At 38.1% G+C, this 16,978-nt stretch overlaps 1 protein-coding gene across 5 annotated transcripts in view; it reads right to left on the bottom strand.

Annotated features, from left to right (window-relative positions):
• Nucleotides 1-16,978, bottom strand: part of FOXJ3 (forkhead box J3) — a 154,369-nt gene that overhangs the window by 41,015 nt on the left and 96,376 nt on the right. For all 5 annotated transcript variants that reach the window (XM_009251624.4, XM_009251635.4, XM_009251630.4 and 2 more), the window contains one exon: nt 9,738-9,821. In XM_009251624.4, coding sequence (XP_009249899.1) covers nt 9,738-9,821 — 84 coding nt within the window. The remainder of the gene's footprint in view (nt 1-9,737; nt 9,822-16,978) is intronic.

Genomic DNA, 16,978 nt, shown 5'->3' with positions numbered 1-16,978 from the left:
ATTGAAATAAATATTTATTCAGTTCTACAGCTAAGAGTAGGCATGCAGATTGCAATTCTTCCTGTGCTTACTTACACCCTTTCCTTTAACTAAATCCTCACTCTTTCTCAGACTCCACCTCAGAGACGGAAGGCACACAGTGAGGGAATCACTTAATCAACAAAACCACTCTGGTATTATAATTGAGAAATTGAATTACAAATAACAGCATGACAACAATTTCAGATACATGTCCAGATGGAGAGTATCCCACCTAGAAAAATGTTCTCTTTTCTATTTATCCATCTATCCTCCAGTTCTTTTACTGATTACACTTGTAATCACCTTCAGGTGATTGTAAACACCTTCAGGAAAAAGTAATGTGTATTTCTTCCATCTTTGTTCCAAAAAAAGCTGGATAATTGCAGATAATGTGTTGATTTTTCCTCAAGGGCCAATATGTTTAGGATAGTTGAGTTGACAGATCTGGCCTCTTCTCCCTCATATAACTTTTATAACAATGCATTGTAAGATTTTAGGCAAAACTATCCACAGCAATTTCCTCCTAACTGATCTTTTGCCCTTGTTCCCTTACCACTTATATTCTACATAACAGCTAGAGTGACCGTGTTAAAATTTAAGTCACATCATGTCACTACTCTATTCATATCCCTCCAATGGCTTTCCACCTCCCTCAGAATAAAGACTGTCTTTACAATGGCTTACAAAGCCCTGCACAATTTGCCTCCTGCTCCCACCCCTTACTTCTCTAATGTGAAGTTCTATCACTACTCCTCCCTCCTCAAACACTGTCCAGCCACAGTAGCCTCCTTGTTGTTTCTCACCATGCCAAGTACATCACTACCTCAGAGCCTTTGCACTTTGTAGGACAGCAGATTCCCAGGCCTGTACAGCTGACAATCCACTTACATCTATATAAAGAAACTACAGCCAGAAAAATTAAATACATATTCTAAGTTATAACATACAACTTTAAAACTAGGTCTCCAAACTTCCAGGTTAGTTCAGGAGTCCTCTCTTTTCCACAGTTTCACTTTCTGCAGTTTCAGTTTCCTGTGATCAACCATGGTCTAAAAATATTAAAGAAAAAAATTCCCGAAATAACCAATTCATAAGTTTTAAATTGCATGTTATTCTGAGCAGGGTGATAAAATCTTGTATCACCCCACTCTGTCCCACCTGGGACATGAATCATCCCTTGTCCATCATATCCACTTTGTATACACTACCAGCAGCCCTCTTGGTTATCAGATTGACTGTTGTGGTACCGCTTTATTACTGTTGTTGTTAACCTCTTACTGTGCCTAATTTATAAATTAAACTTTATCATAGGTATGCCTGTTTAGGAAAAAAACATGGTATATATAGGGTTCAGTGCTATCTGGTTTCAGGCAGCCACTGGGGGTCTTGGAACGGTATATACCCCTCACGGAGGTCTACTGTACCATTTCCCAAAAATCTTGTACCAAATAAAAATGATACCCTCATGACTTTATAACATAACTTGACTTTGTGCTTACTATGTAAAAACATGGTAAAATAGTAACCTAAACAGAAACTTTAGGTCTTTAAATGATGTTAAAACACAAAGCAATCTAAAGTTTTGGGTGCCCAGCATGGGGGCTTATGCCTATAATCCTAGCACTTTGAGAGGCCAAGGCAGGAGGTCTCAGCCAGGTGTTTGACACAAAGAAAGACTTGTCTCTACAAAAATAAGAAAAACTAGCTGGGCATAGTGGCATGTACCTATAGTCCCAGCTAATGCTAATCAGGAAGCTAAACAGTTGAGGACAGCTTGAGCCCAGGAGGTCGAGACTGCAGTGAGCCATGGTCACAACACTGCATTCCAGCCTGGGCAACAGAGTGAGACTTTGTCTCCAACAAATAAAGTTTTGGAGTTTTCTTTTTAGAATTTCCATTTTCTACCACTGGCAACACCCCTATCCTCACTCCTAGCAGCTTTAAATGTTCAGACAGTTTACATTTCCAACAGGTGCATTATTTCCTAATTATAACTCTTTCAAAGTACCTTACCTGGGCTAAGCATACAACAGAAACACAGAAAATATTTGAAATCACTACCCATATGCAATAGTCACATTCAGAGTTCCAACTTCTTCTGTAAAAGTGTTGAATGCGTCACTTATATTTTTTAACTCTGAATATGGAACTTAGGCACACAAAGCAGTGACCGGGAACAGACTATTTCAATTACATGAAACAATACACTCAAAAAGATACACCGTTGAGTCTACTAATTTAAGAGGAACAGTTGTGCATATACACACTTGAAAAGAGACAAAGTATGTTTTTAAAGGATTTCTTGGGCTAGGAATTGAAAATCCAGGAGGCTGCAAAGGAAAAAACAAAAACAAACGGTCTGAAAACACATTCCACCAATAGAAAAAAAGTAAAGACATAGCAAAAACCATCCAAACCCTCCCAAATCCCACCTACACTCTGAAGGTTGCTTACTACAAATAACAGCAATTTTCTCCTTGAGGGCTTTTTTTCTGATTGGGAAGCATGCTTTGGCTTCATGCAGGGCAAGCCAAAGGTGCTGAAAAGCTAAAGTCCCTAGAAGCATCACTCAATTAATGAGAAGGAAGAACTGATGGATAAATATCCCCCTCGTTCGCCTGCAGTTCTAAACTGCCTCCCGGAGTCCCCAGTGAGATTGAGCTCTAAGTGCTAACAGTTTTAACTTACTGGGTAATTTACCCTTATTGGCTTCATTCCCTGTCCTATCTCCTTGCCCTACTTTGCAAGGATCATCCCTCAAACTACCTGTGCTCAACTCCTTGTCTGCTTCTGAGGAAACCCAAACCATGGCAGACAACTTTTCTTTTTCTCAAAAGAAAAGTCTCCTAGGATAGATACAAAATCTTCCTTTAATGCAATAGTTCTCAAATTTTTAGTCTCAGGACAATAATCATTAATTCATTTAAAACCAACAAGAATAAACATACATGTTAACACAATATTATTTTGCATAAAACATTCTCCAAAACAAAAATATTTAGAAGAATGGCATTAATTTACATATTTTTAATTGCTTTAATGCTTGCCATTATAGAAGACACATCTGCCTCAGCATTCAATCTATGGCAAAATCACATGTCATGTAGTCTCTAGAAAAGTTGTGAGCGATAATGAATGAAAAAAGCAAAGAACATCTGAGTTTCATTATGAACATAGTTCTGACCTCATGTGCTGCCTGAAACAGCCTCATACACAGAGAACTACTGAGACAGCATCATAAGTTTCTATAAGCAAAGAATAACATTAGAAAATAGCCAAGACAAAAGATTTAAGTTAAAAAGGGGGTTGGGGGATCAAAGAATGAATAGACAAGAATATGATTTCTTGATTATCAACATGATAAAAATAACTTGGAGCACTCACTGTTTTGAGGCTTTTCTTTCTTTTCTTGAGAAAGGGTCTTGCTCTGTTGCTCAGGCTGGAGTGTAGTGGCACAATCATGACTCACTGCAACCTCAAACTCCTGGGCTCATGCAATCCTCTGGCCTCAGCCTCCCCAGTAGCTGTGACTAGAGGCAGGTGCCACCACACCAAGTTTTTTTTTTTTTCTTATGATAGACATGGAGAGGTGGGTCTTATCTTGCTGCCCAGGACTCTCAAAGTGCTGCGATTACAGGCATGATCCACTGCTAAAAAACTACCTAAGATATATGTTCCCTCTTCTACTCCTTGACACTAGTTTCCTTGGAATAGTTTAATTGCTTGCAAGCCCAAATTAAAAAGCAAAATGCAAAAACGTCAGGAAACTGGCCAAGCACAGGTGACTCACACCTTAATCCCAGTACTCTGGGGGGCAAGGCAGGAGAACTGCTTGAGCCCAGGAGTTTGAGACCAGCCTGGGAAATGTAGCAAGACCCTGTCTCTATTTAAAAAAAAAGAAGAAGAAAAAAAAAAGGATATAAAAAGTTGAAAAATAAGGAATTATTGTCTTTCTTGGATTCCATGCTCAGTCAACCATACTGACCTGTCTTGCGCTTTGAGGGCATTCCTTTTTACGACCAGTTTTTCACCTTCCAAATCCCACTTATCTGCCCTATTTCAGTTCATCCATCAGGCCTCCAATTAACATCACTTCTTTAAGAAAACCTTCCCTGATTCTTAGATTGTTATGCCTCTCTGCTACATGGCCCCACAGTTCTCAAAAACCCTTATCTTTCTGTGACCACATAATTTATCATCCACAGTCTATTTGGAGAATGAATGCGGAACCAGTAGTTATGCTGAGACAATAAGCAACACCAGGAATATACATTCATCCTACCTTATCAGTTTATCTTCCCTGCTTGAGTAAGAGCTTCATGAGGAGAGGGTATGACTGTCTTGTTTACCAACTGTTCCCTCAACACCTAACTCAGTGCTTAGAATACAAAAGGTGTGGTCTGATAAGCATGAATTTTTATAATGCAAATTAACTTCAGAAAGGAAAATCTTATCCAGACAAAATTAACTACTGTGTTCCCACTCAAATCCTAATACTTTTCTACCCAATACCTTTAAAAAGACCTCTTATCTTGTGTTTACTCCTACCTTTCTCTCTCTAAATTCCCTCCCCTCAATCAGAACATAACTTCATGAGGACAGGATGTAGGTTTTGTGTTTTGTTCATTGCTGTTTCCTCAGGATCTAGAACAATACCTTTTCATGATAGACACTTAACCCTCATTTATAGAGATGTACCCTGAATGGTATTCTCTCTACTTTGCTCTGCTTATCTCCACCTGAAAGCTAAGCCACATAACCTATGCAGCCTTCTCAGACAGTACTAGTAAGAAATAATCTCTCCTTCCTCTGCACACAATAGTTTATCTTTCTTAAAATACCTTCTATACTTTACCCTTGTCCTAAAATTATGTGTCTTACGTCTTATTCTTCTTGGTATGCACCACAGTACCCTAGTACAATGCCTGGCACACAGTATCTACAGAATAAAGATCTGTCAAACTGATAAAATGACACTACATATAATTACAGGTATATACAGCATTCAGAAAGCACGCTAGTTTTCCAAAGAACCTCATTCATGTATATATCCCCAGCTCAGGCCATTACTATTGCAACACCATCTGTATCTACTCAGCATCTTCCTCTTGCAATGGGTTATTTTGTGAAGAGTATGTACCTTAACTGTTTTGATTCACTTCTCAACCCTATGGGCTATCAAATCAAAGTAAAAGTCCTGATCTCATAACTTTAGTTTATCTAACCAAATCTGTCTACTCCTTATCTAAATATCCACACTCCAGCCTGAGTTCTTCACAATAATTTAAAGGGTCTTCAATTATGCCCACCTGTACTTCTTACCTACTAGTCAATCATGCATGCTGTGTCTCCAAGTGGAACATCCTTTAGCATTTTCTACGCAAAAACAGCTCCACTTTCACACCAAAATTATTAGTCTCAAAGTCTCATTCCTCTTCCTTAGAGGCCTTCCCAGACAGCATTATGTATTTTGAGTCACTTCAGTTGGTCTCCCAAATTCATTACTTAATGTTTGCTCTGTCATTTATAATCACATTTATGTTACTTAATTATATATGTTTGAATTAATGTAGGGAATTCTGCTTTAAATCAAGGATGATGAGCTTACAACAGAATATGCATCTGTAAAAAGAATTTTGATTCAGTGTTGTAGTCTTCAGCATAACAAATAGCAGTAGAAGAATAATGTAATTGTAGACAGCACAGACTGTGAAGGCAATACTATCTGAGTTCAAATTCTGGCTTTGGTATTTTTTAGTACCTTGGATAACTCACTTAACATCCATGTTCATCAGCTTCATCAGAGTTATTTTAAAAATTACATGAGTTAATACACATAAAATCGTTTAAAAAGAGTTTGACACATAAATTCAGCATAATCTTCTATTGTTTTGAGTTTTAGCCTCTTACTTATAGCTGAGAACACTGAAGTGCAAAAAATTTAACAACTTGCCAAAAGTCACAAGAACTAGTCAGTTGTGAAGGCAGAAAAGAAACATGAGATTCCTACTAGAGTCTGTCCATTTTATTCAGTATCTTTTCAATAAACTGAAATTTTATTCAATCTGTTTAAGGTCTTCAGGACCATTATATGATTAAAAACTGATAAGATGAAATAAATTTTTAAAAGGAAAAGGAGATTTATAAACTAACTCATGGATTAAGAAAAGAAGAAATATAATAATAATAGAACAGAGAGCACACACAGGCTTATGCTCATGTAAAATGGAGGGGACAGGTAAGTATTCCAGAGAACTGGGTTAAGCATATTAGGATGGAGCCAGCCTGGCCAACATGGTGAAACCCCATCTCTACTAAAAATACAAAAATTAGTTGGGTGTGGTGGTGAACTCCTGTAATCCCAGCTACTCGAAGGGGCTGAGGCAGGAGAATCACTTGAACCCAGGAGGCAGAGGTTGCAGCGAGCCAAGATTGCACCACTGCACTCCAGCCTGGGTGTCTTTTGAGACTCTGTCTCAAAAGAAAAAATAAATAAATAAAAACAAGAAAGAAAAAATAATATTAGGATAGAGGTAACTGTCAAGCTTTATCTTCCATTTAAGACATAAAGATGCTCTTGCTTGCATTTTTTAAAATCACTTCTCTTTAGAAGTTTAGAAAGTCTTTTTTCAGCTGGGCCCAGTGGCTCACACCTATAATGCTAGCACTTTGGGAGGCTGAAGTGGGTGGACTACTTGAGCCCAGGAGTTTGAGACCAGCCTGGGCAATATGGCAAGACCCCATCTCTACAAAAAATTTTAAAATTAGCTGGGTGTGGTAGTAGTCCCAGCTACTCAGGAGGCTGAGGCAGGAGGATCAACCTGGGCCCAGGAGGTAGAGGCTGCAGTGAGCCAGCAGCACCACTGCACTCTAGCCTGGGTGACAGAGTGAAATCCAGTCTCCCCCGCCCCCCCAAAAAAGGAAAGAAAGCCCTCTCTGTTCCATCAAAAGCTCATCACTTCAAAATTAAAAATGTGTGAAATAATTTTTATTTTTTCACGCAGAATTTCAATGTTTACATATGGACAAAGGAATCACAAATTTCAGAAATTTAATAAGGAACTTAGAGGGGTATCAATTTATTTACCATCTACATTTAACTTTTATCCTTTAAATGTCTGAAGGTCACGTTCAGGACCATCACTATTTGCCCTAGGCATTTTCTTAGATAAAACCCAATGGTTACTTAAAATATAAACTCTGTCCTAACAAAAATACTATATATTATATAACCTCTCATTTCCCACTCTAAAAAAAAACTCTAAAGGAAAAATACAGGTAATTCAGTTTATCAGAGCAGGAAATTATGTTTCATAAGAACACTATATTTTAGTATATTTGTTAAATAATATCTGTCCCCCTAATTATATGCCCTTTGCTTATAGCTAATCTCTTTGTATGCTCCTACAGGGGCAACCAATATCCAGCTTAGGCCAAAATGAATATCAGTATTAGTAATTGAAAGGCCCTGGTATGGTTATGAATATTTTGTGAAAATATACCACAAAAGTAAATTTCTGAATATTTTACATTTTAAACTTAAAGGGATGATCAAAAAGCAGTAGAAAATACAGAAAATATATGTCCAAAATGTACATTCAATAACACATGCCTTTTGTAACCTGAATCCTGTATTTCTTTAGGCCTCCACTATAAAACTGCCAATACAGTCTCAGAAAAAAAAGGAAGACTCTCAAAAATAGGGAGGGATTGCTTTAATAAAACACGGTAACAAGAATAAAAGGCAAGCTTAATATCCAAAAGACACACACAGTTGTTAACCCAATTCCAACTTCCAAAAATAACTGAAATTCCAGGAACTTCAAAAGAAAAAAGCAAACAGAGAAGAACACAATTCTTCAGCTCTTCAGTCTTTTCCAAATTGTTTAACAATGCTATGTGTTTTTAAAAATGTGGATTTTTCTCCCCTTCCTTCAAATTCTGGCAACAGATGCTAAATGTTTTATACTCCACATATTCATATAATGTCCATGCATTAAGCCTACTTTAAAAGGCAAAGGCTAGGTATAAGCTGAGAGGAGTGCTTAAAAAAAAAAAAAAGGCAAAGGCAGGAGAGCAGAAACTGATGTTCATTCCTTCTCAAATAATAACATACTGAGCTTATCAACATCTCTTATAAAATTGTCTAGCTCTGGCCGGGCGCAGTGGGTCATGCCTGTAGTACCAGCACTTTGAGAGGCCAAGGTGGGTGGATCACCTGAGGTCAGAAGTTCGAAACCAGCCTGGCCAACATGGCAAAATCCTGTCTCTACTAAAAATATAAAAATTAGCCGGGCACAGTGGGTGCCTGTAATCCCAGCTACTTGGGAGGCTGAGTCAGGAGAATGGCTTGAACACAGGAGGTGGGGGTTGCAGTGAGCTGAGATCACGCCATTGCACTCTAGCCTGGGTGACAGAGCAAGACTCCATCTCAAAAAAAAAAAAAATTTGTCTAGCTCTGTTACCAGAAGACCATGTCACCAATACTAAACTTTAACTTCTTAAACTCTGGTTTGTGTAAAGTCAAAAGTTGTTCTGGCCTAAGAATTCATTTTATATATCTTGATAACTGGCGTACTGAATTCCCTCTGCTGAATCCAATAAATCTTCCTTACTAAATCTCATTGCTGTTATACCTCATGAACTCATGTGATCCCAACCTAATCCCAGTTTGAGATCTTTATCTTTGAGGCTCAAAAGTTTTAACCCTTTACCAGGAATGGGCATAGAACAAATTTATTTGACCAAGCATTTACTTTGTTTCTTCCATCTTATCCTATTCTCTTTGCCCTGATTCATGCTGCAAACATTTACTAGTATCTATTATAAGCTGTGAAAAACAGTAACACTGGAGATACAAATGTAAGGTATTTTCTCTGCCCTTAAGGGGCACATATTCCAGTAGAGGAGATAAATATAAAAACAAATAATTTCTACAAAGTGTGAGAAATTCCATAAAAGAGTTTTATAAAAATTCTACAAGAACACAAATGGAAGAGAGTAAGGGAAGCTTCACAAAGCAGTTAACATTTGAAATGGGTCTTGAAGAACAGTAAGGTAGGATGGATATGTGTTTGTATGTTTTAGTTGAGATGCTGGAAATGTAGAAAGGATAAGGAAAGCTGACGGCAGTCAAAGTGCTGACTAAAAATATGTTAAAATAGACAACTTAGGATATTAACTACAGTTCCTTTTTACTTTCACTCTTGCAAATTAATTTTAACCATTAATTCACAAGTAAGAATTATCTTACAAGCAATACACACACACACACAACTTAGAAATGTGTGTACAAAGTGACTATTAAATGGACAGAACCAGGAAAAGGTATTTTGAGGACAATGGGGAAAATTCAATGCAACCAAACTGATCCTCTATAATAGAAGGGAATAGTTGTGTTACATAAAACTATTCCTAAATGTTGTAGATGTAGAGAAAAGAATACCAAATTAAAACTCAAGAGAGCTGGATTCAAGTCTCAAACAACACCTGCGCCCTAACTATGACAAAACCTTTTACTTAATTCCTAAACTGTCCCTCAGAGTTAAGATCAAATAAAATGAGTCTGAAAAGTGTTCTGAAAAATGTAAAATGCTACACAAATAAAATCTTACCGTCATTATAGTTACATGTGCTAGACTGGAAAAGAACTTTCAAAATCTGTATTTCAGACATATTCAATGCATTATACTAAATTTATGATAAAGAGCCTTTACCCGTTCTACAGATCGTGCTCTCTTCTTTGGCCGAGTAGGCAGCGCATCTTCCTTCGGATTGGTGTCTATTGCCCAGTAGGACCCCTAGAGGTAAAGAAATTATATTAATAGTATATTACAGCAACCCTATGATATTAAAATGGATTTTTATAATCCTTTGCATCAAAAGCAAACAATTCTGCAAATACAATGGAAAAATAGCATAAGAAACACTTGTTTTGAACTGAGAAAAAGATTATATAAGAAAATATATCCACTTATAATTACATTATTAAAAGAAAACTTTCATAAACTGAAGAATCCAAATCCAAGAACTTCTGCCACACCAAAATTTAGAAAGAAAATGATCAACAAAACACATTTTTTATAGTAATTCTCAATTGAACAGATGTTAATTATATGACATTAAAAGAATTTAATGTATAAAGATACTGTAGCTTCTATATCCCAGGACCTCACAAATCTACATGGTTAGTGAAACATTTTTAAAGACAAACTGCTTGAACACATTCTATATAGTAAGTGTTCCTGAGAAGCAATGATATGTACATAAATTTTTTACTGCTTACTCTGTCGTGACTTAACTATTCTCTCTTACTTTTTGATACAAGTTATCACAGCATTCATTTGAAATATGTATGGAGCACCTACTGTGTTCCAGGCACTCAGAAACTGTGACTCTCCAAAAAAAAAAAAAACAAAAAACTTTGGAAAAGCATAGATCCATAGATAATATAACTTTGCAAATATTATACAAACAAGAAGAGCAAAACACAGAAAGATAAAGTGGCTTTCCCATTCAAAGTTGTGAGAACCAGGAACAACGACAAACAGAAACAAAGTCTGGATTTTTAGCTCTTTTTCCCTCAATTATCCTGCCTCTATACACACACACGGAGGAGGAAAGCATGAAAGAGGGGAGTTCAAGAAAGGGAAAGAGGGAAGGGAGGAAGATATGCATTTCAGAAACAGAAACACAATGTATATCCTAGTTTTACAATTAATCCCAGTGATCATATCCAAATTTAGTCTTCACCTCTACTATCTCATTAATCTTCCTAGGCTGTTTTCTAAGGCAACATTTGACAATGAGGGGAAATACAACCCTCACCTATCAATCCTCACACTTTATGCCCAACACGAATCATCTCCTTATACTTTCTTGAACATACCATGTTGTTTATCTGTTCCTGTCCTACACGCTGACCTCACTACTTGTAATACCCACCATACCAATGACAAACTCATATTCCACCTTCAAATTTTACCTCAGATTATCCAAAGGAATCCTTTTCTGACCGTCCTGCCATACCCAAGAATTCATCACTCTCTCCCACTGCAAGATCTCTATACTTTTTACACATTTAGACCACTGTTTGCAAATTAACATTCAATTCTGTTTACAGGTCTGTATCACCTTCTAGGCTATAAATTCCTTATGGGTAGGGACTATTTTACTCGTTTCTATATCCACAGTGCCAGGCACAATGTCAGACACAAAGCAAGTACTCAATTAACATCTGTTGAAATGAGAAGGGAAAAAAAGCTGTTTAACCAACTGCACCAAGAATATCAGTGTACAGGGTATTACTATGTACATGTCAGTGTACACTGTTGGGGTACAAGGTAGGTGTGTACGTCTCAGATCCTGGCCTATGCAGGTACCTGAGCTTAATACTCATTTCATCACCCAGCCACTGCTGGGGTATTTCTATGTCATCTTTTCAAAACAGTCACTACATTTCAGCTAAGGAGTCTACCAGATGTGGTAAGAACCTGCTAGGTAGGACCTACGAACTTGCCAAGAACCCTATAAAATGTAGATGCTACAAAAAGCACTAAAAATAGGAAAACAATGATTTTGGGAATAGGTTTGGCTAGCAAGTTTCAGAATAAACGCAAGGGGGAAAAATTTTATACTGAGTTCCTATAAAAATTAAAAATAAAGTAGGAGAGAAAATACCAAAACTCATTGGACAATAGTTTAAAAACCACTTTTCATAGAAATGATAAATTCCAGCGTTTAGTTTTGTTTTGGATGGGTGTGTATATGTGTATTAATCTGGGGAAACCATTCAATGTCCAAACTTGACCCTGATTTGTTAGTAAACATTTCCATAAAATTAAAAAAACAAATAGATATCTCTTCTTCCACACAAAATACGAATGGTTGTGGCTTGTCACAAATAAATCAACAAAAGGGAAAAAATTTGCCCATAGCCTACCTATCCACTAGGTATTCATAAAATCCTGAACGCCTAAATGCAAATTCTAATAATTAAAAAGATTCACAAAAGTAATTGTGAAATCTTCCACCAAATAGTTCAGGCTAACACAGTATTTGAGTTTGATCTCTGAAATCACAGGTTTGAATAAAGAGACCTTAAAATTCCTCTTCACATATCAAAACCATAGTAAGATAACACTTTATACTCACTAGCATGTCTATGATCAAAAAAACAGAAAATAGCAAGTACAGGCCAAGTATCCCTTATCCAAAATGCTTGAAATCAGAAGTCTTTTGGATTTCAGATTTTTTCAGATTTTGGAATACCTGCATATACCTAATGAGATATCTTGGGGATGGGACCCAAGTCTAAAGCTCAAAATTGATTTATGTTTCATATAAATGTTTATATACATAGTTTGAAGGTAATTTTTTGTAATAATTTTAATAATTTTGTGCATGAAAACAAAATGTTGACTGTAATCCATCATATGAGGTCAGGCATGGAATTTTCCACTAGTGGCATCATGTTGGTGCTCAACAAGTTTTGGATTTTATAGCATTTGTATTTCAAATTTTCAGATTAAGGATGCTCAACCTGTATTGGCAAGCACGTAGAGAAACTGAAACTCTTATGCACTGCTGATAGTAATGTGTTAACAGTGTAAACACTGTAGAAAATATGGCAATTCCCAAAAAAATTAAACGGAATTACCAAATCATCCAGCAATTCCACTTTTGGATATATATCCAAAAGATACAAAAGCAGGAACTCAAGTATTTTAACACCCATGTTCATAGTTATATTACTCACAACAGCCAAAAGGTAAAGCAGACCAAGTGTCCATTGAAGGATAAATGGATAAACAAATAGGCCACATACATACAATGGAGTATTATTCAGCCTTAAAAAGGAGAGAGATTCTGGCCCGGCATGGTGGCTCATGCCTGCAATCCCAACACTTTGGGAGGCCGAGGCACGCAGATCACAAAAGGTCAGGAGATCCAGACCATCCTGGCTAACACAGTGCAACCCTGTTTCTACTTTAAAAAAAAAAAAATACAAAAAATTAGCCGGGCATGGTGGCAGGTGCCTGTAGTCCCAGCTACTGGGGAGGCTGATGCAGGAGAATGGCGTGAACCCAGAAGGCGGAGCTTGCAGTGAGCTGAGATCACGCCACTGCACTCCAGCCTGGGTGACAGAGCGAGACTCCATCTCCAAAAAAGAAACCAAACAAAAACAAAAAAAGAGGGAAACTCTGACACATAAGCCAGTCACAGAAGGACAAATATTGTATGATTCCACTTAGAAGTACTAAAATTCTTAAAGACAAAGAGTAGAATGATGCTTGGTAAGGGTTAAGGGAAGGGAATATAGGTACTTATTGTTTAATGAGTGAAGAATTTAAGTGTGGGAAGATGAAAACGTTCTCGAGATGGATGGTAGTGATAACTGCACAAGAATGTGAATGAACTTAATATTACTGAACTGTACACTTAAAATGATTCAAATGGTAAGAATTATGTTACGTATATTTTACCACCAAAAAAGTACCTCTCAGCCGTTTCTATTTTTATTTTTTTTAAACACAGTGGCACGATCATGGCGTAATGCAGCCTTGACCTCCAAAGCTGAAGTGATCCCGAGCCTCACAAGTAGCTGAGACCACAGGTCCACACCCCACCCCCACGCCTGTTTTTGTTTTATACTTTAAGTTTTAGGGCACATGTGCACAATGTGCAGGTTAGTTACATATGTATACATGTGCCACGCTGGTGTGATGCACCCATTAACTCGTCATTTAACATTAGGTACATCTCCTAATGCTATCCCTCCCCCCTCCCCCCACCCCACAACAGGCCCCAGTGTGTGATGCTCCCCTTCCTGTGTCCATGTGTTCTCATTGTTCAATTCCCACCTATAAGTGAGAACATGCGGTGTTTGGTTTTTCGTCCTTGCGATAGTTTGCTGAGAATGATGGTTTCCAGTCTCATCCATGTCCCTAAAAAGGACATTAACTCATCATTTTTTATGGCTGCATAGTATTCCATGGTGTATATGTGCCACATTTTCTTATCCAGTCTATCATTGTTGGACATCTGGGTTGGTTCCAAGTCTTTGCTATTGTGAATAATGCCGCAATAAACATACGTGTGCATGTGTCTTTATAGCAGTATGATTTACAATCCTTTGCGTATATACCCAGTAATGGGATGGCTGGGTCAAATGCTATTTCTAGTTCTAGATCCCTGAGGAATCACCACACTGACTTCCACAATGGTTGAACTAGTTTACAGTCCCACCAATAGTGTAAAAGTGTTCCTATCTTTCCACATCCTCTCTAGCACCTGTTGTTTCCTGACTTTTTAATGATCGCCATTCTAACTGGTGTGAGATGGTATCTCATTGTGGTTTTGATTTGCATTTCTCTGATGGCCAGTGATGATGAGCATTTTTTCATGTGCCTTTTGGCTGCATAAATGTCTTCTTTTGAGAAGTGTCTGTTCATATCCTTCGCCCACTTGTTGATGGGGTTGTTTTTTTCTTGTAAATTTGTTTGAGTTCTTTGTAGATTCTGGATATTAGCCCTTTGTCAGATGAGTAGATTGTAAAAATTTTCTCCCATTCTGTAGGTTGCCTGTTCACTCTGATGGGAGTTTCTTTTGCTGTGCAGAAGCTCTTTAGTTTAATTAGATCTCATTTGTCAATTTTGGCTTTTATTGCCATTGCTTTTGGTGTTTTAGACATGAAGTCCTTGCCCATGCCTATGTCCTGAATGGTATTGCCTAGGTTTTCTTCTAGGGTTTTTATGGTTTTAGGTCTAACATTTAAGTCTTTAATCCATCTTGAATTAATTTTTGTATAAGGTGTAAGGAATGGATTCAGTTTCAACTTTCTACATATGGCTAGCCAGTTTTCCCAGCACCATTTATTAAATAGGGAATCCTTTCCCCATTTCTTGTTTTTGTCAGGTTTGTCAAAGATCAGATGGTTGTAGATATGCGGCGTTATTTCTGACGGCTCTGTTCTGTTCCATTGGTCTATATCTCTGTTTTGGTACCAGTACCATGCTGTTTTGGTTACTGTAGCCTTGTAGTATAGTTTGAAGTCAGGTAGTGTGATGCCTCCAGCTTTGTTCTTTTGGCTTAGGATTGATTTGGCGATGCGGGCTCTTTTTTGGTTCCATATGAACTTTAAAGTAGTTTTTTCCAATTCTGTGAAGAAAGTCATTGGTAGCTTGATAGGGATGGCACTGAATCTATAAATTACCTTGGGCAGTATGGCCATTTTCATGATATTGATTCTTCCTACCCATGAGCATGGAATGTTCTTCCATTTGTTTGTAAACTCTTTTATTTCATTGAGCAGTGGTTTGTAGTTCTCCTTGAAGAGGTCCTTCACGCCCCTTGTAAGTGGGATTCCTAGGTATTTTATTCTCTTTGAAGCAATTGTGAATGGGAGTTCACTCATGATTTGGCTCTCTGTTTGTCTGTTATTGGTGTATAAGAATGCTTGTGATTTTTGCACATTGATTTTGTATCCTGAGACTTTGCTGAAGTTGCTTATCAGCTTAAGGAGATTTTGGGCTGAGACGATGGGATTTTCTAGATATACAATCATGTCATCTGCAAACAGGGACAATTTGACTTGCTCTTTTCCTAATTGAATACCCTTTATTTCCTTCTCCTGCCTGATTGCCCTGGCCAGAACTTCCAACACTATGTTGAATAGGAGTGGTGAGAGAGGGCATCCCTGTCTTGTGCCAGTTTTCAAAGGGAATGCTTCCAGTTTTTGCCCATTCAGTATGATATTGGCTGTGGGTTTGTCATAGATAGCTCTTATTATTTTGAGATACGTCCCATCAATACCTAATTTATTGAGAGTTTTTAGTATGAACAGTTGTTGAATTTTGTCACAGGCCTTTTCTGCATCTGACGTAGATTTGGTCTTTTCACATAGTCCCATATTTCTTGGAGACTTTGTTCGTTTCTTTTTATTCTTTTTTCTCTAAACTTCTCTTCTCGCTTCATTTCATTCATTTGATCTTCCATCACTGATACCCTTTCTTCCAGTTCATCAAATTGGCTACTGAGGCTTGCACATTTGTCACGTAGTTCTCGTGCCTTGGTTTTCAGCTCCATCATGTCCTTTAAGGACTTCTCTGCATTGGTTTTTCTAGTTAGCCATTCATCTAATTTTTTTTCATGGTTTTTAACTTCTTTGCCATGGGTTCGAACTTCCTCCTTTAGCTCGGCGTAGTTTGATCGTCTGAAGCCTTCTTCTCTCAACTCGTCAAAGTCATTCTCCATCCAGCTTTGTTCCATTGCTGGTGAGGAGCTGCGTTCCTTTGGAGGAGGAGAGGCGCTCTGATTTTTAGAGTTTCCAGTTTTTCTCCTCTGTCTTTTCCCCATCTTTGTGGTTTTATCTACCTTTGGTCTTTGATGTTGGTGATGTACAGATGGGGTTTTGGCGTGGATGTCCTTTCTGTTTGTTAGTTTTCCTTCTAACAGTCAGGACCCTCAGCTGCAGGTCTGTTGGAGTTTGCTGGAGGTCCACTCCAGACCCTGTTTGCCTGGGTATCAGCAGCGGAGGCTGCAGAACAGCAGATATTGGTAAGCAGCAAATGTTGCTGCCTGATCGTTCCTCTGGAAGTTTTGTCTCGGAGTACCCGGCTGTGTGAGGTGTCAGTGTGCCCCTACTGGGGGGTGCCTCCCAGTTAGGCTACTCGGGGGTCAGAGACCCACTTGAGGAGGCAGTCTGTCTGTTCTCAGATCTCCAGCTGCGTGCTGGGAGAACCACTATTCTCTTCAAAGCTATCAGACATTTAAGTCTGCAGATTCTGCTGCCTTTTGTTTGGCTATGCCCTGCCCCCAGAGGTGGAGTCCACAGAGTAAGGTAGGCCTCCTTGAGCTGTGGTGGGCTCCACCCAGTTGGAGCTTCCTGGCCGCTTTGTTTACCTACTCAAGCCTAGGCAATAACGGGTGCCCCTCCCACAGCCTTGCTGCCGCCCTG

Source organism: Pongo abelii, chromosome 1 (genome assembly GCF_028885655.2).
Source record: "Pongo abelii isolate AG06213 chromosome 1, NHGRI_mPonAbe1-v2.0_pri, whole genome shotgun sequence".
Taxonomy (NCBI): domain Eukaryota; kingdom Metazoa; phylum Chordata; class Mammalia; order Primates; family Hominidae; genus Pongo; species Pongo abelii.
The sequence above is the reverse complement of the archived record's forward strand: the minus strand, read 5'-3'. Positions and strand labels throughout refer to the sequence as shown.